This window comes from Aspergillus caelatus (assembly GCF_009193585.1).
Source record: "Aspergillus caelatus strain CBS 763.97 unplaced genomic scaffold BDV27scaffold_394, whole genome shotgun sequence".
Classification (NCBI taxonomy): domain Eukaryota; kingdom Fungi; phylum Ascomycota; class Eurotiomycetes; order Eurotiales; family Aspergillaceae; genus Aspergillus; species Aspergillus caelatus.
In genome coordinates, this window is record NW_022475657.1 from 1 (window position 1) to 23287 (window position 23287).

The following is a 23287-nucleotide window of genomic DNA, read 5'->3' on the forward strand; positions in this document are numbered from 1 at the left end:
GGGGGGGGGAATCTGCACGGGGCTGATACAGAGAAAATTGAATCTCCCCGGGTGGAAAGTGAATCAATGTCAATCGGATTTAAATAAAGCGACTACTGTGTGTGCGCAGACAGGGATGTCATGTACTGACTCACGCACACTGCCCTCACCGGGTAGGGTTAAGCCTCGTTCTCTCTGCATGATAACACAGCCGCCGACAACTAGCGTAATCTGCAGTTGGGCCAAAAGTCCGTGTGCTTTCCCCTCCCGTATTACTCGTATTTTAGGATGTTGATTCCTATTGACTGTTCGAGACTTTGTAATATGTTGAAGATGTTACATTTCAGCTATTTTGGCCCCAGATTTACCCCTCCTTTATGCAGACTAGGGTGGAGTGGAAGGGAATATTTCAATTTAAAACCACAACCCCAAGCATCCACTGCCTATCCCTCCCGGTGCATGTTCTATTATTCGGCTGAGACAAGAAGGGCGGCATGAGCTCTGCTCCACGGGCTTCGAGCCCATCCCTGATATCTACTGCCCTACTGGCCGTCGCGATCATTTTCCCTATCCTGGCGACTCTCGCCGTTGCGCTTCGTATCTGGTCGAATACATATAAGGCCAAGCGGCTATTTGCAGATGACTATGTCATTATTATAGCCCTACTATGTGCTTGGGGGGTCCCCATTGATGTTTACGTGGCTGCCGGGCTCGGGGGGATTAACGAGAGTACCTTACCCTCGCTTGAAGCCGCGAGGGTCTTTCTCAGGGTTCGTTCATTCCGCGGCCAGATCTGCCGGGCCATGACTATAGCTGACATTGCTCCCTAGGCCCTTTGGATTGAGATATTCCCCCTGATCGCAAGCTTGGTTCTTGTCAAGGTTTCTATTCTCCTCTTCTACAGAAGGATATTCGTTACCCGGTGGTTCCAGTTCGCCGTTTGGGCCTATATTGCAATTCTGCTCGCGTGGGGGATTGCTTGCCTCGTAGTATGCCTATCTCTTCCAACGCCGATCAAGGAATCTCCGAATGGACTGACAAAACTATAGGCCCAAGCGGTTGCCGCGAACCCAGTCACCGCAGCGTTTAATCCACTGGCTGGCAATCCACTTCGCTACAACTACAACCATTTTACCATCGCAGTGACGGGGATGAGTATGTGTTTCGATTTGATCGTACTCTGCTTTCCCATTCCTGTGATCCATCGTCTCATGATATCCACTCGGCAAAAGGTCCAACTGGCGGGCATTTTCTGGCTGGGTATCTTGTAAGTGGGGCTTGCGCATCGAGCTTCCCTGATCAAATTGTGCAACCAAGACTGATATTATGATCCAGTTGCTGCATTGCCTCTATTATTCGTTTCTATTACGTCTACACAGAGGTCTACGAATCCACGAGCTCCACCGGCACAAACCGCTACGCAACCGTAACTCCTGGCATTACATGGGGAACGATTGAGCCCTGTACCAGCGTGATCGCTGCTTGCCTCCCGACCTACGGACACCTATTCAACACAAGCTGGAATATTCCCAGCTGGGCTCGAAGTTTGTGGAGTCACGTCGCAAAGAGAGATACTCTCCGTAGCGATCACAGCAGGGGCTCTGGTCGGAAATCTACGATAATCCTCACTAGTACTGACTCATCACATGACTCCAATCAATCAAACCGTGGGCATCCCTGGCAGCGGTTAGAACGTAATAGAGGTGATGTAGACATGGAAATGGGGAATCTCACCTTCAAGGATCATGTCCCTTTGGCAAGTGATGTGCAGCCAATGAGTATCCACGTCTCGCAGACTTTTACGCGGCAGGAACGGCCGGCCTCACCTCGGGACACTACGACAAAGGGCAAACCCATGGGATATGAAGGCATATTCTAACCGTGAGGAGCGGTGACAGGGTATGACCGAAGGGTACGCGCTCTGAAGAGTTTGAAACAGGTGAGAAACACTGTGTATATAATTATGTAGGAAGATATGATACGTTCTTGGTACTATTTCAAGGCTTCTCCATAAAACGAAGTTATTGTATAACACTCTTCCGCATAGATCGCCCGATCCTTTCAAGCAACCAGATATTCTCTTCTGCGCCACTGAACTTACAGTTTTCGTGGTCTACCGTATTCCTGTTGATTCCCTTAATCAAGTTGGGCCTTTTTCTGGCTCCCAAAAGATTTATTCATGCCACAATTACCAACATCATGGGGGACTGCCACTAGAGCTTGATCACTAGGGGTACAAATTTGGACCCCAACCGTATGCATAAATACTCAGTCCAGGATCCACCATACGGCCCGTGTTTAACGATCGAGCTTCTTTAGCCAGCCCCATGCTATTTGCTATCCGTCTGTCAGATTTTGGGCTTGTGCACCGGCCGGCCTGTGGTGAGTCGTATCCTTGTGCAGGGGGAAATCTGTCGCCATCACATTCCTCCTATCATCGTCGGGAATGTTCCCAACCCTTCAACGAATGACCAGAACCAGAGGGTCTTACTATCTCGCACAAGGCTACCCTTCGTGCATTAGCCCTAGCGGGGGTTATTAAAGGACCTCCAATCATTTTTGTCCGACGAACAAGCCGTCATACCCACAGCTCGTGATGTATTTCCAGTATTTCCGGCAGAATTTGGATGAATTTTATGTTTCGGCCATCGAATGGCCACACGCAGTGGGACATACTAGATCTCAGTAAACATTTTATAGTACTGTACTTCAATACCTGGAGACTTCTTCTCACAACTGGGAGTGGCTTAGGGCGATTGTCTAAATATGGGTGGTACTCGAAATATCTCTATCTCGTATTCCATTCCCAGCAGTCGATTCCAATTAAGTAGAACCGAAGCAAGATGGGTTTCGGCGGCTGAATCTCTACGCGCCTTTCTTCACCTCCTTGTCATTCAACACAGAGATCACTTTCGCGACAGATGGTCGCGCCACCATGGCATTCTGCCAGCGGGTAAAGTGCGGAAATTCCTCTGGGTTCCAGGCATGCTCGCCGGTCCGACTTGCCATGAAAAAGGGAATCTGGAAGTTCCACATCACAAATGCCAAGTCTGCATACGTGCATTTATCGCCAACCAACCATTCCTTCTCACTCAGAACAGTGTTCAAAACCCCCGCGACTCGCTTGACTTCTGAGCCATATCGTACTTTAGCCGATTCGGGAGCTTCCCCATACGTTTTCTCGTGGAATATATTGAACCTGTCCGGGACATCCGTTAGCACTTGGGTGGACGAAAATGCCTGTATTTTTGAACTGTGCCTGGGCCTGATTGATTACATACCACGCAGCCTGACCAAAGTAGGGCCCCTGACCCGACGCCTGGAAAAATGACCACTGGGTCAACTGGTACTTTTCGGGAAACTCAGTGTAAGTGAGCTTGTTGTCTTTGTCATACGTGTCGATGAGGTACTTTAATACAACGGTGAGCACCTATACCAATATTGCATTGTTCAGATAGCCTTACCTGAATAATTGCACCGGATTCCCAGAGCTTCAGCCCGGTATTAGGATCAATGATCGCTGAATTCAATTAGTTTAAAGCTCCTATTGTAGATTAGAAGTCCTTGTGCATCAGCAATACCGGGAATCCGTCCGTTAGGGTTCACATCGGTGAGAGGCGGCTTTTTGAACTCATCCAATTCAACATATGAGGTCTCGTAGGGCAGGTCGAGCTCCTCAAGTATAACCAGAACTTTGGAGGGATTTGGAACGTGATCTGGATAAAATTGACTCTCATTAATTCGTCTGCTCGAAGCTACTAGAGACCACTGGGGAAACTTTGGGGAGGGAGGGAATTACCTCTCCAGAAGATCTTGATTGGCTTTAGGTTCGACATAGTTATAACTATCGTGTTTTCTTCTTCTTTTTTTTTTTTTTTTTTTAAAAAAACAAAAAACAAAAGCTGGTAAACAGAAAGGTGAACAACAAAATGAGGGAAAATGAGGATTAGAAGTCTCTGTACAGGTTGAGATAGTGAAAGTAGAATGTCTGCCTAGGCCGCGCGAAATTAGTTAGTTAACTTTGTATTCGCGGAAATTGCACCATATGGACCAATCTGCGGATCGACAGGGATCCCCTCAAGGCATTGGCTAATGGAGGCACATTTTTGATAACCCCGCCTATCAGGGCATTGCTGATGCCAGAGCCGTGGAATAAGCCCTGTCAAAGATAGACCTCGCCATATTGGTTGGTTGGGGACCCATGGGTTACCCACAACCCCGCCACGAATCCAGACATTGATATGGTGTATATGTGTATATGTGTTATATGTATATATATTACCGTTATTTTTTTTTCTTGGCGGGTTTTGGGTCAAGGGTCGAAACCCAACCCGTGATTTGGCAAAGTCCGGTCAAAAGTACTCGGTGTGGTATCCGTGAACACTAGACAAAGGGAAGGAAGTCGGAGTAAGCGAGTCAAGCAAGCCCACCTTAAAGGTTATGCCCCACCGTCATATAATGCCCTCTCACTGGCCCGTAATCAACTAAAACAGTTTTCCAGACATTAATCTTCTTTTCTGGCACTTGGTGGCGTGTTGCATCGCTTTACCAAGGAGGGACTAAGATATAGCGGTACCTTTGGTTCGACTTTTCGAGTCATACACATTATACCGCTACATTGTTGTACCTGGGGAAGGCTCGGGTAGAATACCAACTCTGGCGGCATCTATCAGCCCTTGATATATAATAATGGAAAGGAGGGAACTACATATAGGATCTACGTCAAACCCCATATCTCCCTTGTCTACAGAGTGCGTGTCTCGAGGACGATCCCGCCTCCAACATGGCCAGCGTACGGTGCTTTGAGGATACGGACAAGGCTGTAAGATCCGGATCCATGACTGTTGTAATAATATTTCAGGGATCAGCATCTCCTGTGGGACATCTGGTCAGGTTACATTGCAGCTGAGCTAAGAGGGAGTCTCCACTGGGCAAGCCAGCTTACAAATACTTAGTTTTAGCCGATCCGAGCTTGTTTTCCAGGGGCCGGGCCGCAAGGATCGGATATCACGGAAGGAATCCCACACCCCACACCAATGAGGATGGCCTGTGCAGTGCCCCCACGTTTGTTCATGCACTGGAAGTATTATGACCACGCACCCTGGGATGGGGGCCAGTGGTATAATTAGATCTGCCAGGGTCTCCAGGAGCAACTGGCTGACATTGTGTGTTGTTCGGTTGGCTGCTAGTGCGCCTACCATTTCGTATCCAGTATACCAGTAGAGAAAGATAAGGCGACTCTTCACATGATTGTACTTTGAGAAGTGACTGCATTAACCGAGGGTCTCAGTAGAAATCAGAGACAGGACGGTAAGAATTCACCGTACGTGAAAATACATTGTATCTGTCATAGATATGTATCGTTATTTTGGTTCATTGGGAGCTTTGTCTGTAGCTAGCAATAGTGATAGAGCAATATGAATGAGGCAGCTCTCCTATTTCTTTAGCCTCAGCCTCTGCTGTTCAGTCAGTATCGATCCTTGAACCTGGAAGCAAAAAAAAAAAAAAAAAAAAAAAGGAAAGAAAAAGAAAAGAAGAAAAGAAGAAAAGGAATTATCCCCCTGGAACCAGACAATGGCAGCCGAAAAACGTCAGAAGACTGGTGTAGAGCCCCCCAACCTTATCCAAAGGGCTCAGCAAGTGGTAAACATAATCTCTCATGGCTGTGAATTGGCGAGTGGTTTCGGTGGATTTAGTTTGTCGTTGTATGATACAGCTTGGGTGTCAATGGTCACCAAGCCCGACGCTGTGGGGGTCCGTCAGTGGGCTTTTCCAGAGGCGTTTGCGTATGTTCTGCGCCAGCAAAATGACAACGGTTCCTGGGGGATCAATGCATCGCCTGTTGATGTGATTCTCAATACTATGGCGGGCCTGCTGTCATTACTAGAGCACCATACGGTGGAGACTACCCAATGCAGCGTTGATAGTGATATAGGGCCCGACAATTATGAAGAGAGAATCTCGCGTGCAATCACATCCTTATCCGATGCACTGAACAGTTGGAATGTGGAAGCTACCCTTCATGTGGGATTCGAGATCCTGGTCCCATGTCTTCTCCAGCAATTGGCACAGCGAGGGGTCAGCCTGGATTTCCCCAGCAGACAGGATCTCATCAAGCTTCATCAGCAGAAGCTGTCAAAGTTCAGACCGGAAATGGTCATCTCGAAACAGCAAACCACCCTGCTCCATTCACTTGAAGGGCTGATTGGCAAGGTGGACTTTGAAAAGCTGAAACATCATTGCACGGAATATGGAGGCATGATGGGGTCTCCGGCTTCGACAGCAGCATACCTTATCTACTCTCCAGTGTGGGACGAAGCCGCCGAAAAGTACCTTCGCAATGTTGTGGAGAGATGCGGATCCTGCGGAGGCGTCCCCAGCGGATTTCCAACACCAGTTTTCGAAACTTCCTGGACAATATCAACGCTGCTGGCAAGTGGTTATGCAATTGAGGACTTTGCAAGGGAGGGCATCGAAGCTATCACCACTTATCTTCAACGTCTCTTTGAAAAGCAACACGGATTACTTGGATTCGCCCCAGGCTTTGTACCAGATGCGGATGACACAGCTCGGTCTCTCCTCGCTCTATCATATCTGAAGGTCCCAATGGATCCCTCTTCCTTGGTGGCGTATTTTGAAGCCCCGCGTCATTTTCAAACCTATAAACTAGAGCGTAACCCCAGCTTTAGCGCAAATGCCAACACTCTGTTGGCTCTGTTGCGGTCATCGAGCCCTGCAACCTATATCCCACAAATTGAGAAAACCGCCAATTACCTGGTCTCCTGCTGGGAGGGTGGAGAGTTATGTGATAAGTGGAATCTGGCCTCTGAGTATAGCGAAATGCTTCTCGTGAATGCATTAGTTGAACTCATTGCCGCGTGGAGTAAAGGTGATTTGACCAAGTTGTCAACAGAACTTGTTACGTCGAAGATCCCGATTGTGCTCTGCCAGCTATTGTCAAAGGCACTGGTTCACCAACACGAGAATGGTTCATGGGACAATTCCGTGGAGAGGACTGCCTACAGCATACTTCTTCTTGCCTACATACTGAGACTACCATGGCCAATATCGCTCCGTGAGCTTGTTGACACCTCGTTGCTCAGAGGAAGAGACTATCTGCAACAGCACGCAAGTGAGTGGTCCGAGGGCGATTATATCTGGATCGAGAAGGTAACTTACCGACTGCCTACGCTCGCTGAAACATATACCCTTGCTGCAATGAAGGTTCCAAGGGAGGAGGCCGCCTGGACTACCGAAGTCAAACAAATATTCACTCTCCCGGAGAAGAAAGGTAGAACTATGGCAGCCGTCTTTGGACAGCTACCTATCTTTCAAGACACTCCTCGGCGCACAATGCTCTTGGCGATTACAGAAGCCCATTTTTATTCACGAGCCTTGCGGAAAATCCGACTTGATATCTTCCCGCGAGACAGGATGAGGATGACAAAGGACAAATACTTGGATTTTATTCCAGTAGCCTGGACCAGTGTTAATACTATATCTGGTTTTCCTCTCTCGAGTGAGACCATGTGGGACATGATGGTCATCTCCATGCTCAACTATCAAGCGGATGAGTACATGGAATCCGTCGTGGGAAGCCTCCCAAAGCCATGCTTGCGTGAACTCAAATTTGAGATCCGCAATGCGTGTCTCGATGAGGACCTGTCTACGGAAAACATATCCGATGTGTTTATGAGAGAAGGCCAACTGCAGGCGTTGACACCATCCCCGCAGACGGAAGATAGTCAGAGCCAATCCCCCTCTCCGCATCTTTCCGAGGTGACTGAAGTGATTCTAAAATATATCAGACATGTACGGTATCATCCATGTGTGATAGCATGCCCCGCGGCCGCGCAGCGCGAAGTCGGCAAGGAACTAGATAAATTTCTTCATGCACATATGGCGCACAATGCGGATAACTCCCGTCTCCGCAATAGTGATACCATTAGTGACAATCTTTGGAGTCAATCCTATTTTGATTGGGTTCGGACCACTGGAGCCATGGACACGAGTTGCCCTTACTCATTTTCATTCTTCACCTGTCTCATCAGTCGCCAAGGACGCTCCTGCATATCTTCCGCTAAACAGAGATATTTTGCCCGCGCGTTAGCTTTGCATCTGGCCACGATGTGCAGACAGTTCAACGACTATGGGTCTCAGCTTCGAGACCTCCAGGAGAAAAATCTCAACAGCCTTGATTTTGCCGATTTCAATGGGGATGGCCTCTCTAGAGGGCAAGATCAGCACAAACAGGATCTGATGGAACTTGCTGAGTTTGAGAGGTCATGTATGCAGGTTTGTTTTGCACACCTATCAGCTGAGACCAGTGCCACCACAACGGCACAAATCCAAGCGTTCATCAAAGTAACCGACCTGTTTGGCCAAATATACGTTGCGCAGGACATTGCTAGTCGCTTGAAACCCTAGACCGAGGCTAGTGCGCAATCCCGTGCAACTTTGCAGTGGTTTTGGTTTTGTCGGTTTTTTGTTTCTTCCCGGTCATGAACCTTGCGATACCACGTATCGAGGAAATATGTATTAGTGTATTTCATGCCATTACGTGATACGCACTCGCATACGCTATTGCCCCTAGAGCTGCAAGTAAGATTATAAGTAAGATTAGCTCCAAAGCGCCAACTTCTTGATAGCGTTGCTGTAGATGTTACACTGCAGCCTTCGGCTCTGCAGGGGCCGTCACATTAATTCATTCTCTTCCGTACTGCATATCTCTAGCGCCAACAGGTAAGGGGGCTGAAGATGTGTTTAGGGGATTGGGCTGCATAGGAAAGTTAAGCCAGCATCAAGCTAACTCTGTTGGATATTGGGTTGATATGGGTTAGGGTCGCGATCGTCTATCAAGTGGTAGCCACGTACACGGAGACATTGGGAATTAAAGATGTGTGATATTCCGCGGGCACTCCATTCTCTAGAAGTTCCAAACCCACTCCTCCTTGCTATTTCCGTTGGTCTGCTGCTACACCGTTCGTCAACATGGCGAATACGACCCATGCTTTGCTCGACGCTCATCAGACATATCTCTTACCTGACGATGCGTTTTTTTCGTCCATCCTAGCCGTTATGGCCATGGCTATTATACCATACCTTCTTTCCTCGGGATGGAGTAAGCTCTTTGGGTATAAAGTGCCTATCGTTGGCATCAAGTCATTTTGGGAGCCCATCGTGGTCTCCAATTTCCGTTTTTTCCTTCACGCAGAGGAGGTTTTAGCAGATGGATATCGCACCGTAAGTCCTATATTTCCTCCGTCCGAACCGCGGCTGATCATCTAGGGTCCAGTGTAAACACAAGATCTTTCAATTTCGCCGGGCCGACACGGACATGCTGGTCTTGCCGTTCAAATATGTCGATGATATACGGAAGTTACCGAATGATGTGGCGAGCCCCACGGTTGCCCACGTCCATAATTTGATGGGGTCTTCTACTAATATGCACATCATCCTGCGCAATAACCTTCACTTCCGCACTCTCCAGCTCAAACTGACTCCCCATCTCAACACTCTCACACATCCTATGCAGGACGAGGTGAACTTTGCGATAGAGCACGAGCTCACCAAATCAGAAGGTGCGTGTAACATACCCCACAATCAGCGGAAAAACAAGAACAAGAGTTCACCAGACCACAGATGAGTGGGTGACTATCAAGCCTTATCATACACTCCTCGACTTCGTGGCCCGCGTCAGTGCGAGGATCTTCCTTGGGAAACCACTCTGTCGGGACCCTCAATGGCTGGAAATTTCGACGCAGTTTACTGAAAATGGTATGATTCACCTCGAAATATATTTCTGTATTTATATATATATTTGGGTCAACTGCGAAATGCTCATCATAGAACTTAGTGTTTGTTTCTCTCGTCTTTCTTCGTCTCCTGCCCGTGTGGACCCATAAGATTGTAAGCTGGTTCATGCCTTCGTCATACAGGGGCACTGCGTATATCCGAAAGGCGAAGAAGCTTCTGGTCCCTGAAATTCTTCGCCGCCGGGAGAAAGAAGCAAAAGGAATTGAGGAGCTCGCGGAAAATAAACACAACCTGTTGTCCTGGATGATGGAAATTGCTACGCCACAAGAAAGCGACCCGGCTTCGTTGGCTCACCTCGAGGTCGTGATGTCACTTGCATCCATCCATACATCTCAGATGAATGCTGTTCATGTGTTGTACGACCTTCTGGCACACCCAGAATGTCTCGAGCCGATCCGCGAAGAGATTCGTGACGTGATCAAAGAAGTAGGTCCGTGGATGACTTGGGAGAAGCCAGCATTTTCGAAACTTCGCAAGCTCGACTCCTTCATGCGTGAGTCTCAGCGGTTCAACCCCCCCACGCTTCTTTCCATGCACCGCGTCATGCTGCAAAGAACCACGCTCTCTGATGGAACTGTTTTGCCGAAAGGGGCCCATATCAGCATGGCAGTCAATGCCATTCAAAACGACCCCGACGTGACACCTGACCCTGAGGTCTTTGACGGGTTCCGCTACTATAAACTCCGTCAACGCGAGGGCGAGGCACATCTCCATCAATTCTCCACCACTCAAGATCGGATTCTGAATTTTGGTCACGGTCCGAACTCCTGCCCCGGTCGCTTCTTCGCCAGTCTGGAGATTAAAGTCATTCTTGTCCGTCTCCTCATGGATTATGAATTTAAATTCAAGCGGGGAAATGAACGACCCGAAAATTTGCGGGCCCATGAATTCATTTTCCCCAATCCAGACGCCGAAATCCTGATGCGCCGCCGTCCTGCTTCTGAACGGCTGGAAATATGAACCGAATGATTCTCGATCTATGAGGCACTGGATCGTATTTACTCCTGATCATGATGAACGGCGCAGAGGGTTGGGGTTAGGGTTTGGGGTTTGGGGTTTGGGCGGAAATACAGAAATATAAAAATAAATTACGTATACAATGAGAATTCGTATAAGAAATCGAGGCCATCGTGGCCGTGCATTATTTCATCTTGAGTTCGGGTTCGACGAGTGGAGCCCCTAGATTTTTAGCCCGACTTCCTCCATTGAACTCGCAGACCAACCATACTCCTAAGCAGATTGGTGATTATGACAGAGCCACGAACTCAAGGATTGCAAATAACTATTTCCTAAAAGGTTACCACCCGTAAATCCTGCAACTAGACTAGTTACATGGGCAAAATTGAGCCGGTGTTCGCACAGACTAGATGTATCAACGACGCTCGTGCTCCTCGAGTCTCGAAGCCACGTCGAGCAGGGATGAGATGCCTGCTCTGCCCCTAAACGGCGACGGTAGTGCTGATAGGTTCATATGGGTCGTGCCATTCTTCCCTTGTGCCTATAACGCGAGAGTGGGTCCTTTCTTGTAACCCTACTTCGGAGTCCGCCTATAGTCAGTCAGCCCCCGGAATTGCGACCGCGACTCTAGCCAGGCTCATGCTTGCCACTGCCGTCCTCCCTCGTGGATATAAATCAAGAACGTGTTCTCTTTCTCTGGATATTTTGGCTCGGAGTCACAATTTGCAATTTCACCATGTCCCGCCTGCTGCGATTCATTGTGCTGACGGCAGCGACAGCAGCGTGTCTGTCGCAATATGCCACCAATGGTTAGTTCCTGCTTTTTTTCTTTTCGATTTGTCCAATTGGCTTTGATTATTGTTTCTGTTTCTCTCGTTCCCTTTGCCCTCCTTGCCCCCAAGTTACATTGTCCTAATCTTGTTTACAACCCCCGTAGGTCGTTCAGCATGGGGCACTTTGCCATCGCCACAGTTGCCCAAATTCCTCACAGACGGGGTATGTATTGAATCTCGGAAAAAGCTTGAATCGTTGCAACCCATCCCGCTGATGCACCTAAACCTCAGCCCTTGGAAGATGGACTACCCTGGGGCTCGGCAAATCCAGCGGGAGAACCGCCTGACACAGGGGTGACGCGGCATTACCATTTTAGCATTACGCGTGGCTTCAAGGCCCCGGACGGCTTTAATAAAAGTGTAATTCTAGTCAATGATCAGTTTCCCGGTCCGGTGATTGAAGCCAACTGGGGAGATATGATCGAGGTGACAGTCGTCAACAATATCGATAGCCCTGACGAAGGTGCCACGATGCATTGGCATGGAATGACCCTGAAGAACGCCCCGTGGTACGATGGTGTTCCGGGTGTTTCCCAATGTCCTATCACACCCCGTGGTGGGAAGTTTACCTATACCTTCCAAGCAGATCAGTTCGGCACTGGGTGGTACCATTCGCATTACAGTGCCCAATACGATGACGGGCTCTACGGTCCAATGGTGATCTACGGTCCAGTACAGCCGGAAGTCAGCTATGACCATGATCTGGGGCCGGTCATGATCTCCGACTACTTTCATATTAGCTACAACAAGGCCTTGGAGCTGAGCTTTTCAAAGCCCCCACTGCCATTGAGCGTCGACAATAATCTGATCAACGGCAAAGGGGCATATGACTGCAACTCTACCAAAACCCATCGGGGCTGTCTTCCTGGAGCGGGGCACGCGAAATTTCAATTTAAGTCCGGGAAGCGCTATCGGCTGCGGCTTATAAACACCGGATCACTTGCAAACCAGAAGTTCAGCATTGACAACCATGAGATGACAGTCATTGCAAACGATTATGTTCCGGTCAAGCCTTATAACACCCGAGTGGTCACCCTGGGTGCTGGTCAACGGACGGATGTCATTGTCCATGCTACCGGCTCTCCCAGAGACGCCGTGTGGATGCGATCCGATATTGACATGGTCTGTCTCCAGACGACCGCCACTATTCCTACGGCACTTGCAGCTATATATTATGAGTCCGCAAACACCGACCATCCTCCAAAAACGAACGGCTCATCATGGGAAAGCAACAACTGTCGTAATGACCCATTGAGTCAGACAGTCCCATATTACCCATTAGCACCTCCGGAGCCCGAGACTGTTCAGACGGTGACAGTCACCGTTGGGTTGAACGCCACCGGATATGCAGTCATGTTCATGGACGGCTCATCCTTCCGCGCCGATTATCACCATCCTGCACTGCTTGGTGCCAAAGCAGGAAATCTGTCTTTCCCTACAGAGCGGAACATCTACAACTTTGGCAGCAACTCCAGTGTGCGGTTGATTCTGAATAATATGTATGGCACTGTACATCCGATGCACCTACACGGTCATAACTTCTGGGTTCTGGCAGAAGGCTTGGGGACATGGGATGGTGAAATCACAAACCCATCGAATCCACTACGTCGTGACACACATAATATGCAGCCCGGAACCCCTGACCAGCCATCCTATGTGGTTCTCGAATGGAGGCAAGATAATCCAGGCATTTGGCCTTTCCATTGCCATATGTCTGTGCACTCTAGCGCCGGAATGGTCATCTTAGCCCTCGTAAGTAGCAAACCACCACACCCAACCCGGATATCCAGATATATAATTCTCCCCGACCTGTCACTGTCACTCTCTGCTAATACTATGATTTCCTTTTTCTAGGAGCAACCGGACTTGATAGAAGAGCTACGCATCCCAATGGTCATCCGCCAGAGCTGTCGTTCTTGGGAGCAATTCAAAAGCCCGTCACTGGTCAAACAGATCGACTCAGGCATATAGGTGATAGACGACAGTGGGTAGTGCCCCGCCAATTGATGTGTGGGAGCTTTGTAAAATAGACTAGACATAATTTGTCCTCACAGGAGAATAGGGGACTTCGCCATTCAAGGACAGAGCCGTATTAGGAGTAGGAATTCTCAGCAAAATATGAGGTGCATCAGCATACGTGCACGATACCAGCAAGATTCCAGTTCATTTTACAACTAATCTAGAAGCGGTTTATACTGCTACCTATAACTTATGATATACGAGTACTGTGACTCCAACTGGGTACGGATCCTACCCCCCGTAGGATTCCCCTGCAGAGGTCCTCGTAGTCTCTACGAGTCGTACCTACTGCGTGTATATAAAACCATAGCGGCCTCTCTCCTATATCATATACTTGGTATTTGGACTCTATCGATTACCTCCCAAGTGGTATAATGGCGGCGGAGAGAGTAAATATGTTACATGGAAAGTGATTCTTCTAACTATTCGAATCAGTACGTAATATTCTACATATGTTACCCATACTAATTAGAGAGCTCTCCCCGCATGTCCCTCACTCGTAACTCTGGGGTTGCCCCGCACAGAGCAGTAACTCTCTTCCCTTTGGGGGTCGTTTTTCGAGCAATTCTTCGACAGTTGAGATACCCTTGAATACACCATCCACAATACCATACACAATTACCCAAAATACAAAGCTTTTACCAAGCACAGGATATTCACAAAACCAATTCTTTAGTCTGATCATAAATTAGCTACTGCAAATATAAACAGCTAAGTATATATCTATATTATTTTATTATCGTAGTATAGTCCTTTAAGAAATTTAGGATTATAAGTTTAATACTAGAGAAATCTGTAGTCAGACTAAAGACTACCGCTACGGGATGACTGGTGTGGAGACCTTTTCATGGTAAGTAGTAAGGTAGACCGTTGTGTATACAGCACGGCTATATATATAAATGTAGCAATGTTGTGTCACTCGTGGAAAAGAACCCGAGAAACAAAAGGAAAAAAAATAAGCAATACATAAAGAAAGAAAGAAGGAAAAGAAAGAAAAAAACTTGTAACAGTTTACCCAGTATGCCATTATTCCCAGTAGATCCAGTGTGAGCTGCAAGCTTACCAGATAAGTATCATCATGGAGTGTTGAATGCATCTTTCCTACCTGAAGTCTTGAATTGGGTGTGCGAAAGAAATCAATGAAGGTTTAACCTGAATAAAATTGAACAATAGGAACTTCCGACGAACATTACATTTCTAGTGCTACGAAAAGTACAGATATATATCATTCCAGTGCGTGTTACTACATTGTATATAGTCAATCAATTGAGCCCATGTACCATAGCAGGATAGAATTGTCTCACTAAATCTGCTAGAGGGCAACAGTCGGAATCATAATATGGCTTGGACAGTCTCCACCAAAGTGCACGTAATGCCTCCCTTTATTACTATTCTCAAAGAGACCGCGAAGCGGCACGAATTCGGCCAGAGTCATGTGGTGCCCTGCAATCTTGAGCATAAAGCCTTCCCCAGCTTCAAACTGTATAGCCGCCGGCCACAATCCAATCTCTAGCCGCACGATAGACCCGGGTGGGACAGGTGACACCTGTGAATGGTTATGTGCAGGCCAATGCGGCTTCGAAAGACTAATGTCCAGGGCCCGGTGACTCACCCTCAGCACACCTGTAGGTCCCAGGTACTTGAGCGTGTTGATACTCTCGACTTCTTTCTCTAACGCTAGGCCTAGATGGTGTAGGGGTATATTGATATTCTGGAGGATCTGCTGGTGGCGATCGACCTTGGGCAGCTGGATGAATACATCTAGGTCGTCGTGGTCCGGACAGGACATGTAGAGGACTGCCTTCGCGTTACCGATTATTGATTTTCTCTCGGCGAAAGTAAAATTGAAAATGACTTCTTCGGAATCGTTGTCAATTTGCAGGGCCGGTGCGTCGCTCTGGTACGAGACTGACCCGCTGATTGCTTCCGTATGGTTTCGTGTTAGTTGGCCGCCGTTAGTTAGATAATACTTTTCGTACGTGGCGCTAGGAGGAGGCCAGCTTGAGAATGGAACATTAACTAGTGGGCTCTAGAACAAGTCAGCAAGTTAGCATGTCCGTCGTCATTGTTTATGTATTTTCTACAGGGAGAAGAGGGAGGCACATGAGTACCTGATTGAACCTAAGAACCGAGACCCGAGCTCTTGGGGTTGCTTCCCAGTTATTCTGGATTCCCTTTGTATGATAATCGAGGAAGCGCTTTAAATCAACGATCGTCTCCGGCTGGTAGAGATCATGCCACTCCTGCGTCGCATTCATTCGAAGCCTACAGGCCAAGGGATGACCCTGGTCAGCTTACGTTTGTGCGAACGAACTATTATTCACCAACCATTTATTCTCATGGGGAATATCCTCGTAGCAGCGTGTCGATCCAATAGTGTGGAGGCCCGTGGACATACTGGCGAGAATATAAGCTGGCACTTGGATAAGGTGCACCTTAGCCCTCTTATCCTCCCAGTACTCGTTCATGAGCGGGTGCTTCTGGATCATCGCGACGATGTCTTCTTGTTTGTTGTTCCCTAGACTTATAAATAAGTAGTCCCTACTTTCTCAGGAAAGCCCTACCATAAAGCCCGTTATCCCTTAGAAATTTCCAAAACGGAGTATATGGGACCCCACCACGGCACAGCGTCTCCCGATAGACGTCACTCAGCCCTTCCAATGGGAGTATGCAGGATAGATGTGGGGGGCGCTCGGCGGCGATGAACCATTGCGCAGTGGCAAGCCACGAGTTTCCAATCAGGGCAACGTGTCCGTTGCTCCAGTCAAGCTTGCCTAGGAATTCGACCGTGTCATACCCATCACGGCCTTCGGCGGTTCCGTGCCATCTATTTAAACTCTGTCAGATATCTCAATTGTAAAGAAAGGGTGACCTTTGATGGGGTATCGGTGACGTTACATATGATTACCCTCCGAGTGAAAGATACCTCGCGCGTCCACCTGCGCAATGGCATAGCCATACGGGTTCCACTCCGCTGGATCAGGTCCTTCGAAGCACTCAAATCCGCTGAGTCGGTCTACTGGAATACCAACGCGACCTTGGATCAGATCCAAACTGAACATTCCTATGGAAGGAATTGTTAGAAACTCCAGTGCCGTCAGAGAAGCCGGAAGAAGCCCAACCCACCCGTCCCGGTCTTCCCGTAAGGGCTCCAGACCAATAGAATCGGAATCCTCTCAGCAATGTGCTGCGGTCGGAAGATATCTCCCCTTAGCTGTGTACCATCTCTAAGTGGGATGATAATATCTTTCTCCCAGATAGTGTCGACCTGTAAAGGGCGACAGCCTTCCGCTTTTTTGAATCCTCTAGGAAGGATAGTGACACCCGGTTCTAGACCGCTGTTGCGAGCCTGAGGAGCATTCAAAGAGGTAATAGGCTTGTGAATGATATTCATATTGATGGTAATCATCGCCTTTGGCTCAGTCGTTGTGTGCTAGGAGGCTAAGGAAACACTTGGTGCTTTCTACTCGCCAGTTTAAATCTCTCCCAAAAGCAAAACCCGGGGAAACTAGAACCCCAACCCTTGGCACAAACGGATATCCCAGACAAAAGGTCTCTTGCCTATCCTTTCCTTTACCTGACGGTCTGTGGTTGGACATCACCCACCCGGCAGCTGGATTGCGGGGAGCCGATGCAATTCGGATCAACCCGCAAAGTCCCAATATCTTGCTGATCTGAGGGGGGCGGACCGCTTCGGCCGAGACACATGGTAGACGAGCTAAGAGGGGTAGATGCTGAACCGAAACATAGTTGAAGTATAATCATTCGAGTTGGAGCCGTCAACAGTGGCTCACCATATAGGGGGAGCGGCTACGGTGGCAGCACCAGCGGACAGCCTGTCCGTGCTCTGTCTACTCATAGAATGTGACTCTCCCTGAGCATTCAACATGGGGTTTTCCTGGGTAACACTTGGTAACACAACAACGCGTGCTCTATACCTACTTGCAGGAGTACTTCTAACAATTCTCTTCTTGACCTTTCTCCATGTACTTGTGGACTATATTCGCGTTGTCCGCCTCCGTCAAAGACTTCCACCCTGTCACATGTCAACCATATCTTTAGATAGGCAAATAGAACCGTTGAATAAGAAGGACAACAACTTGATAACGATCGAAAGCCTCATCCAGTAGATTGAGTAACGGCTAACGTTACACACCCGGCCCATTCCCCTGGCCGTTAGTCGGCAACCACTATCAAATCAAGCTTCCCCGTCCCTGGCTCTGGCTTGACAAGTTATCCCAGCGACATGAAAGTGCCCTGATCACCCCCTGGCGTAGCCATCAGCTAATGGTCTTCTTCCATGATGCCTGGGCAATTTTCGAACTGCTTGACAAACGATCACACATCTACTCTTCCCGACCACGAATGGTCATGCTAGGAGACTCTCGTAACGCTACGCACCGCGATCAGCCCGTGTTACCCTACGGAGATATCTGGCGGCATCACCGCCGTCTGACGCATAACGTTGTAGGCTCCCAGGCCGTGCGCGCCCATCGCCCAATCCAGGACAACGAGATTAAAGTCCTACTGCGGGACCTTTTACAACAACCAGAGCATTTTGTCAAGGCTATTGAACGCTACTCTGTATCCGTCGTTTCCTGTGTTGGGTTTGGCCGCCGCGTAAGTAAAATGGACGATATTGTCGCGCAGATGGCTCTCAAATTCATGGAGGGTGTCGACCTCGCGATACCAGGGCAGTTCCTGATGGAGTCGCTACCACTACATCTCCAGCTTCCCCGACTAGTTTATCCGCTTGCCTCACGAACCCTAGAGAATAACCGTAAAATGACGCGTTTCTTCACCTCCTTGTCCCAGGAGGCGGCCACCAGCTCCACTGCCTCGCAGCAATCCTTCTCCGCGTCACTGATCAAAGAATATGAGAAGGGAAAGCTAACGGATGAAGAGATTGCATTTCTCACGGGGAATCTGATCGGCGGTGGTGTTGACACCACCTCCAGTACGACAATCAGCCTCGTCTTCGCCATGTGCGCATTCCGAGATGTGCAACAGAAAGCCTACGCAGAGATTGCCACAGTCGTCGGAGACGACCCGATGCCCGATTGGAGCGACGAGGAGAATCTACCATATTGCCGGGCCCTGGTGAGTGAGTGTCTCCGCTGGCGAACCGCAACGATCCTAGGGGGCATCCCGCACGCCCCGATCCAAGATGATGTTTACGAAGGGTACACAATCCCCAAAGGGACGTGGATTGCCGGCAACATGTGGAGCATCCACCGCAACCCTTGAGATTTCCCGGACCCCGACCGATTTAGACCAGAGCGCTTTCTTGGGGATCGACGCCCGTTTCCGAACATAAAGGGTCATAGTGCGTTTGGATGGGGAAGAAGACAGTGTAGTGGGCAGCCGCTGGCTGAATAAGGGCTCTTCTTGACCTTTTCGCGACTTTTGTGGGTGTTCGAGATGATGCCTGCCATTGACAGTACCGTAAGCTCACCCCGATCTCTATTCCCAGGGCTGTTCGAACAACTGACAATTGTATGTAGGGGAAGGAGGAAACGCTCGATATCTTTGCATTCACCGAATCGGAAAATATACGACCGGAAGCGTTTTGTGCCCGCTTCATTCCCCGTGGAGAGGCTCACCCCGGAGTCATTTTGCAGGAAGCTACCAAGGCTAGGGAGTATTTGAAGGACCTGGATGAAGAAACGAATGTTCAAATGCCGTCTTTTGACTAGCTATGTGCACCGGAAATGACTGTAGGTTGAGTCAATGCACGAGCGATGGCACAGAGGCCTAGTGTAGAAAGTGTTGATTAAACGGAGAATAAGGATCGTTCTTATGCGTAATCAGTATTAGACCCCAGCGTAGAACGCCGCTCGAGTGATCTTAAATATTCCTACTAATACAGAACATAAGGCTCCCCGGACCTTAAATCCACAACCCGCGTCCTTGTGCCTGATTCCACTGCCGCGGTTGCAGCCGTCGTATCAATGCGATATGGCTTAATGAGACTAATGATCCATTGTGTTAGTTGAATCCCCAGCAGAAAAGGATGAGAAAACCCACCACTCATCATGCAAACACCAAATCACCCTCTCGGGCTCCCCCAGCCACCTCATCAATTCCGTTGCAAAGTCCGCAGCAGATCCGTTGAACGGTCTGCCATTTAGATTCGCTCTTCCCGCAATTCCCTGCACAACGAGACTGGGACGTGGTTGTATCGTCTTCACGATGCCCTCATACGCACCTAGGTGTGCATTGAACAGAATTCCCCCGCTCCAGATCCCGGCACTGGAAGTATTATCCTTTCCTGTTCGTAAGACATGAAACATAAGCTGACCCCCATCACAAGCGGACATCACATTCCTCCCTGGCCCTCTATCCTCTAGCCACTCCACAAAACATCGCAATTTATAATCACCCGCAATCATATCAGCGGGGACCAGCTCCCTGAGCTTGAAAAGCCCATACTTCATTCCCCGAGTGACATCCAACGTCCCATCAAAAGGTGTTGCCTCCCCCTCGTATGAATCACCGGTATCGAGTACATCGGGAAGCGTCTCGTGGCTGCCTGGGAGGAGGCAGTGCAGGCTTGGCCAGATATGCACTTCTGCTACCGCGAGCATATGGTGCGGCTCAGGGGGTGCAGTGGGTGGTCCTCCTTGGCGGAGAATAATACTAGGGCTACTCGAAGCAGCAGCAAGACGCACTTCTCGTGTAAAGAGAGGGATGCGCTCGCCGCCAGAGACGGGCAGGAGTTGGGTATCTGGGACCCCGGCGTCGCGGAGACGGTTGATTGCTTCGCTGTTAGCGACGACGATTGCGCCGGTGCGTTTGGCGATCACATCAGTGCCGGGGAGACTGTAGCGATATCAGTATAAAAGCACAAAACGGGATGGTTACCAGATAGTAGTTTTGTTTGCTATTAGCCTGTGGCGGTGAGAGACGTACTGGTCGAAGTGGGCATGGGATATGAGGATGTAATCTACATCCGTTATGTCGTTGATGTTGAGAAATTGAGGTAGCAATGAAGGTCGGCTAAGCCATGTGTCGTGAAAGATGGTGAGGCCTGCTATTCGGAGGCGGAAGGTTGTCGCACCTGCGCAGTTGGTGAGACGGGGGGGTCCAAGTGCCAAATTAGGGCTACATACCAAAGTACTCGAGAGTCTCCTTATTCTCCATCTGCACTAGGGCTACCACTATGGTTGAGAGTCCGAGACTGAGTCTGTAGGACGATTGTTGTTTTGACTTTAACTACGACCGAAGGGTTACTCGTCCAGGACCAGATTGCGGAGTGCCGAGGCTGCCGACGGGGAAGCATTTCATTTGGTTGGCGACTGTAGTAGTGTTTAGCAAAAACTTTCCATATTGGAGCAACTGGGCCAAGACATACGAATATGGCAGACATAGACAATGGAAGGATTATCCTCGTCCCCCAGCGTGTGTTCAATATATATGGATCGTCGATGCCAAGAGTATTCGGGAACCCCACCGTCGGCTGTCAAGATAGTCATCGGCTCTCCGCAAATGTAATTGCACCCAAGAACGGAGTAAGATCAGTTTTGATTAGTTTTGGTAAGCTCTGGCCTGAGTGTCCGGTATTGGGAGGCACAAAGTTATTTAGAGACAGACAGACCGTGGCTTTAAGCTTTAAGAAGTCGAGCTCATCTCCCCACTTCACACGAATGCCGTTGAGTGTATATATTCCAATAACTTCTGACATCCCTCCAGCCTAGAGATGAGCGAGTCCCTGCCATTCAAAGTAATCATTATCGGCGCTGGCCTTGCAGGCTCGCTCCTTGCCAACGGGTTACTGAACAACGACGTTTCTTTCACAATCTACGAACGGGATTCGCCGCACTCCAAACGAGAAGGCTATCAGATTCGTCTGGGAGATTCGGCAATAAGGGGCTTCAGGGCTTGTTTACCAGATGAGCTTGCAGAAGCTATTATTCAAAAGTTCGGACAATCAGCAACTTCGGGGCCTACCGCTCCGTGTTTATACACCACTCAGTTCAAGCCCGTTCTCGATTTGACCCGCTTGCCCACCTATTCCAGATCCTTTGCGATCAACCGCGTGGTACTACGTAATTTACTTATTGATCCTGTGATGCGGAGCGGGAATGTTCGATATGAAAAGTCATTCTCCTCGTATGAAATCATCACAAATTCATCTAACGGGGGAGAGAAGGTCAGGGTCTCGTTCACCGACGGCTCAACAGACGAGTGTGATGTTTTAATAGGTGCCGACGGGAGTAGTTCGCGAGTCAATGCTTCGGTAGGATTGAAAAATTTGATTGAGCTTGATTCGCACTGGGCTTTTCTGTCCAAGGGTAGACTACCCAAGGATAGGCTGGATATGCTCCATGTACAGCTGCAGAAAGGGCCCATCCTGATTTTCGCTAATGGTCTTTCCTTTTTCTACGCCCGTAAGTGCCATCTAACCCCGGTGTCTTCCTCACGTTGCTAACATTATCTAAATATAGTATACTTACCTAACAAGGATAACAAAAGCAAACTCGATGCTAAGGGGATGGCATATGATGACGCTGAAGCATCCTTTTACTGGGGCTTGAACGTCCCTAAGTCTCGTGTCACGGAATACGCAGACTTTGCAGATATCCCTGATCGCCTTCAATTCTGCCAGGATATTATACATGACTGGACGCCTGAACTGTGAGTTCAACAGCTTCCATTTTCGTTTCCCTCCCTCCCTTTTCTAAGACGAAGCTGGATAGTCTATCCGGACTAACAGGGTGTCATTTGTTCCCAACCCAACAGCAAATCCTTAATCGGCATTGGCCAAGGGGACGATGATTCGCACGGTATTCAAGTCACTCCTTTACGTGCGAGCTTCCAGCCGGCAAAGGACTGGAGAGCATGTCGCCAGAGTACATCAAACAAGAGCCAACATGATGAAGGCCACCCCCGGGTGTGGCTTCTCGGCGACGCAATCCACGCAATGCAACCAAACCGGTACGGCTTAAAACAAATTGACCCTAGAATATCTGAGAATCGGTTGCTGACCCTTGTACAATGACAGAGGCATGGGAGGCAACCAAGCGATGCACGATTGCGCGGAGCTCTTGCCGTATCTCCTCGAACTAAATGATATTGCTGCAAGCGGCAGGGCTCCCACGACAGAAGAAATCTCGGTTCGATGTGTGAAGTATGAATCTGAAATGATGCAGCGAGCATTCCGCTGGGTTCGGAAGAGCGGTGGGACTTCAATTCCAGTAAGTACAGAGGTAAATACAAAGCCTACCCTGACTGCATCATTGACCCCAAATTGTAGACTATCGACTTTGATGGAATTCTGGGCAAGTTGGTCGTCATTGTTGATATGGTCTTTATGCCAATTATTTCGGTCCTTCTGTCGCTTTTCTGGAGAAAGTCGAACAATGAGTTGTCCTGGTAATTGTCATATTCAATATTATATTGCGTTTCGGCGCTTCACTTATATATTACGACCCTCTATTGGCATTGTCTAGGGGAAAGGGGAGGAACAATAACAATAATGGTAAAGTAGAGGTATATAATTCTGAAAATACTCCTTTTTCGAGATTAGAAGTACTTAGCTCGGACATAAGGCAAGACGCACTTTGTATATGTGAATTGCATGATAATTACCGTACTTGATCACCTGACGCACGTCCCCACCTGCCGCACGAATTTCTGTATGGCAACCAACATTAAAAATGAAGCTTTAAAGCAACATACTA

General features: G+C 48.7%; 9 protein-coding genes across 9 annotated transcripts; 6 read left to right on the forward strand and 3 right to left on the reverse strand.

The window, feature by feature from the left end:
• The first annotated feature begins 170 nt into the window (after positions 1 to 170).
• Positions 171 to 1972, forward strand: BDV27DRAFT_78342 (uncharacterized protein). The gene is made up of 4 exons (XM_032077579.1): positions 171 to 749; positions 810 to 968; positions 1029 to 1246; positions 1315 to 1972. Exons 1-4 carry the CDS (start codon positions 474 to 476, stop codon positions 1856 to 1858), a joined length of 1197 nt encoding a protein of 398 aa, XP_031920916.1. The 5' UTR covers positions 171 to 473; the 3' UTR covers positions 1859 to 1972.
• An 872-nt stretch (positions 1973 to 2844) lies between these two features.
• BDV27DRAFT_150981 (glutathione S-transferase family protein) lies at positions 2845 to 3815 on the reverse strand (the record flags this gene model as incomplete). The annotated part of the gene is made up of 5 exons (XM_032071307.1): positions 2845 to 3178; positions 3261 to 3388; positions 3444 to 3499; positions 3561 to 3695; positions 3779 to 3815. 5 exons carry the CDS (start codon positions 3813 to 3815, stop codon positions 2845 to 2847), a joined length of 690 nt encoding a protein of 229 aa, XP_031920917.1.
• A 1738-nt stretch (positions 3816 to 5553) lies between these two features.
• BDV27DRAFT_169992 (Ent-kaurene synthase) lies at positions 5554 to 8413 on the forward strand (the record flags this gene model as incomplete). The annotated part of the gene is made up of 1 exon (XM_032075174.1): positions 5554 to 8413. The coding sequence occupies one exon, from the start codon at positions 5554 to 5556 to the stop codon at positions 8404 to 8406; it is 2853 nt and encodes a 950-aa protein (XP_031920918.1). The 3' UTR covers positions 8407 to 8413.
• Positions 8414 to 8653: 240 nt separating this feature from the next.
• Positions 8654 to 10804, forward strand: BDV27DRAFT_138625 (cytochrome P450). Its single transcript, XM_032069278.1, has 4 exons — positions 8654 to 9222; positions 9275 to 9560; positions 9622 to 9756; positions 9836 to 10804. The coding sequence occupies exons 1-4, from the start codon at positions 9058 to 9060 to the stop codon at positions 10753 to 10755; spliced, it is 1506 nt and encodes a 501-aa protein (XP_031920919.1). The 5' UTR covers positions 8654 to 9057; the 3' UTR covers positions 10756 to 10804.
• A 664-nt stretch (positions 10805 to 11468) lies between these two features.
• On the forward strand, positions 11469 to 13741 carry BDV27DRAFT_138627 (multicopper oxidase-domain-containing protein). The gene is made up of 4 exons (XM_032069279.1): positions 11469 to 11561; positions 11690 to 11748; positions 11817 to 13337; positions 13440 to 13741. The coding sequence occupies exons 1-4, from the start codon at positions 11489 to 11491 to the stop codon at positions 13554 to 13556; spliced, it is 1770 nt and encodes a 589-aa protein (XP_031920920.1). The 5' UTR covers positions 11469 to 11488; the 3' UTR covers positions 13557 to 13741.
• A 1175-nt stretch (positions 13742 to 14916) lies between these two features.
• BDV27DRAFT_169994 (Alpha/Beta hydrolase protein) lies at positions 14917 to 16998 on the reverse strand (the record flags this gene model as incomplete). The annotated part of the gene is made up of 6 exons (XM_032075175.1): positions 14917 to 15633; positions 15716 to 15869; positions 15933 to 16122; positions 16169 to 16431; positions 16503 to 16668; positions 16731 to 16998. 6 exons carry the CDS (start codon positions 16996 to 16998, stop codon positions 14917 to 14919), a joined length of 1758 nt encoding a protein of 585 aa, XP_031920921.1.
• An 879-nt stretch (positions 16999 to 17877) lies between these two features.
• Positions 17878 to 19300, forward strand: BDV27DRAFT_169995 (cytochrome P450; the record flags this gene model as incomplete). Its single annotated transcript, XM_032075176.1, has 4 exons — positions 17878 to 18826; positions 18878 to 18955; positions 19046 to 19049; positions 19109 to 19300. Exons 1-4 carry the CDS (start codon positions 17892 to 17894, stop codon positions 19298 to 19300), a joined length of 1209 nt encoding a protein of 402 aa, XP_031920922.1. The 5' UTR covers positions 17878 to 17891.
• Positions 19301 to 19464: 164 nt separating this feature from the next.
• On the reverse strand, positions 19465 to 20747 carry BDV27DRAFT_169997 (MBL fold metallo-hydrolase; the record flags this gene model as incomplete). Its single annotated transcript, XM_032075177.1, has 4 exons — positions 19465 to 19576; positions 19632 to 20426; positions 20517 to 20664; positions 20717 to 20747. 4 exons carry the CDS (start codon positions 20745 to 20747, stop codon positions 19465 to 19467), a joined length of 1086 nt encoding a protein of 361 aa, XP_031920923.1.
• Positions 20748 to 21303: 556 nt separating this feature from the next.
• Positions 21304 to 22983, forward strand: BDV27DRAFT_169998 (FAD-dependent oxidoreductase; the record flags this gene model as incomplete). The annotated part of the gene is made up of 5 exons (XM_032075178.1): positions 21304 to 21994; positions 22052 to 22241; positions 22347 to 22541; positions 22609 to 22801; positions 22861 to 22983. 5 exons carry the CDS (start codon positions 21304 to 21306, stop codon positions 22981 to 22983), a joined length of 1392 nt encoding a protein of 463 aa, XP_031920924.1.
• Positions 22984 to 23287: the final 304 nt, after the last annotated feature.

Excerpts from the sequence above, each read along its gene's own strand:
- BDV27DRAFT_138627 (XM_032069279.1), top strand. The coding sequence starts at position 11,489 with ATGTCCCGCCTGCTGCGATTCATTGTGCTGACGGCAGCGACAGCAGCG. Across the intron at positions 11,749-11,816 it reads CCAAATTCCTCACAGACGGG|CCCTTGGAAGATGGACTACC; the intron begins GTATGTATTGAA and ends CCTAAACCTCAG. Across the intron at positions 13,338-13,439 it reads GAATGGTCATCTTAGCCCTC|GAGCAACCGGACTTGATAGA; the intron begins GTAAGTAGCAAA and ends TCCTTTTTCTAG.
- BDV27DRAFT_78342 (XM_032077579.1), top strand. The coding sequence starts at position 474 with ATGAGCTCTGCTCCACGGGCTTCGAGCCCATCCCTGATATCTACTGCC. Across the intron at positions 969-1,028 it reads GGGGGATTGCTTGCCTCGTA|GCCCAAGCGGTTGCCGCGAA; the intron begins GTATGCCTATCT and ends ACAAAACTATAG. Across the intron at positions 1,247-1,314 it reads ATTTTCTGGCTGGGTATCTT|TTGCTGCATTGCCTCTATTA; the intron begins GTAAGTGGGGCT and ends ATTATGATCCAG.
- BDV27DRAFT_138625 (XM_032069278.1), top strand. The coding sequence starts at position 9,058 with ATGGCCATGGCTATTATACCATACCTTCTTTCCTCGGGATGGAGTAAG. Across the intron at positions 9,223-9,274 it reads TAGCAGATGGATATCGCACC|TGTAAACACAAGATCTTTCA; the intron begins GTAAGTCCTATA and ends TCTAGGGTCCAG. Across the intron at positions 9,757-9,835 it reads GACGCAGTTTACTGAAAATG|TGTTTGTTTCTCTCGTCTTT; the intron begins GTATGATTCACC and ends CATAGAACTTAG.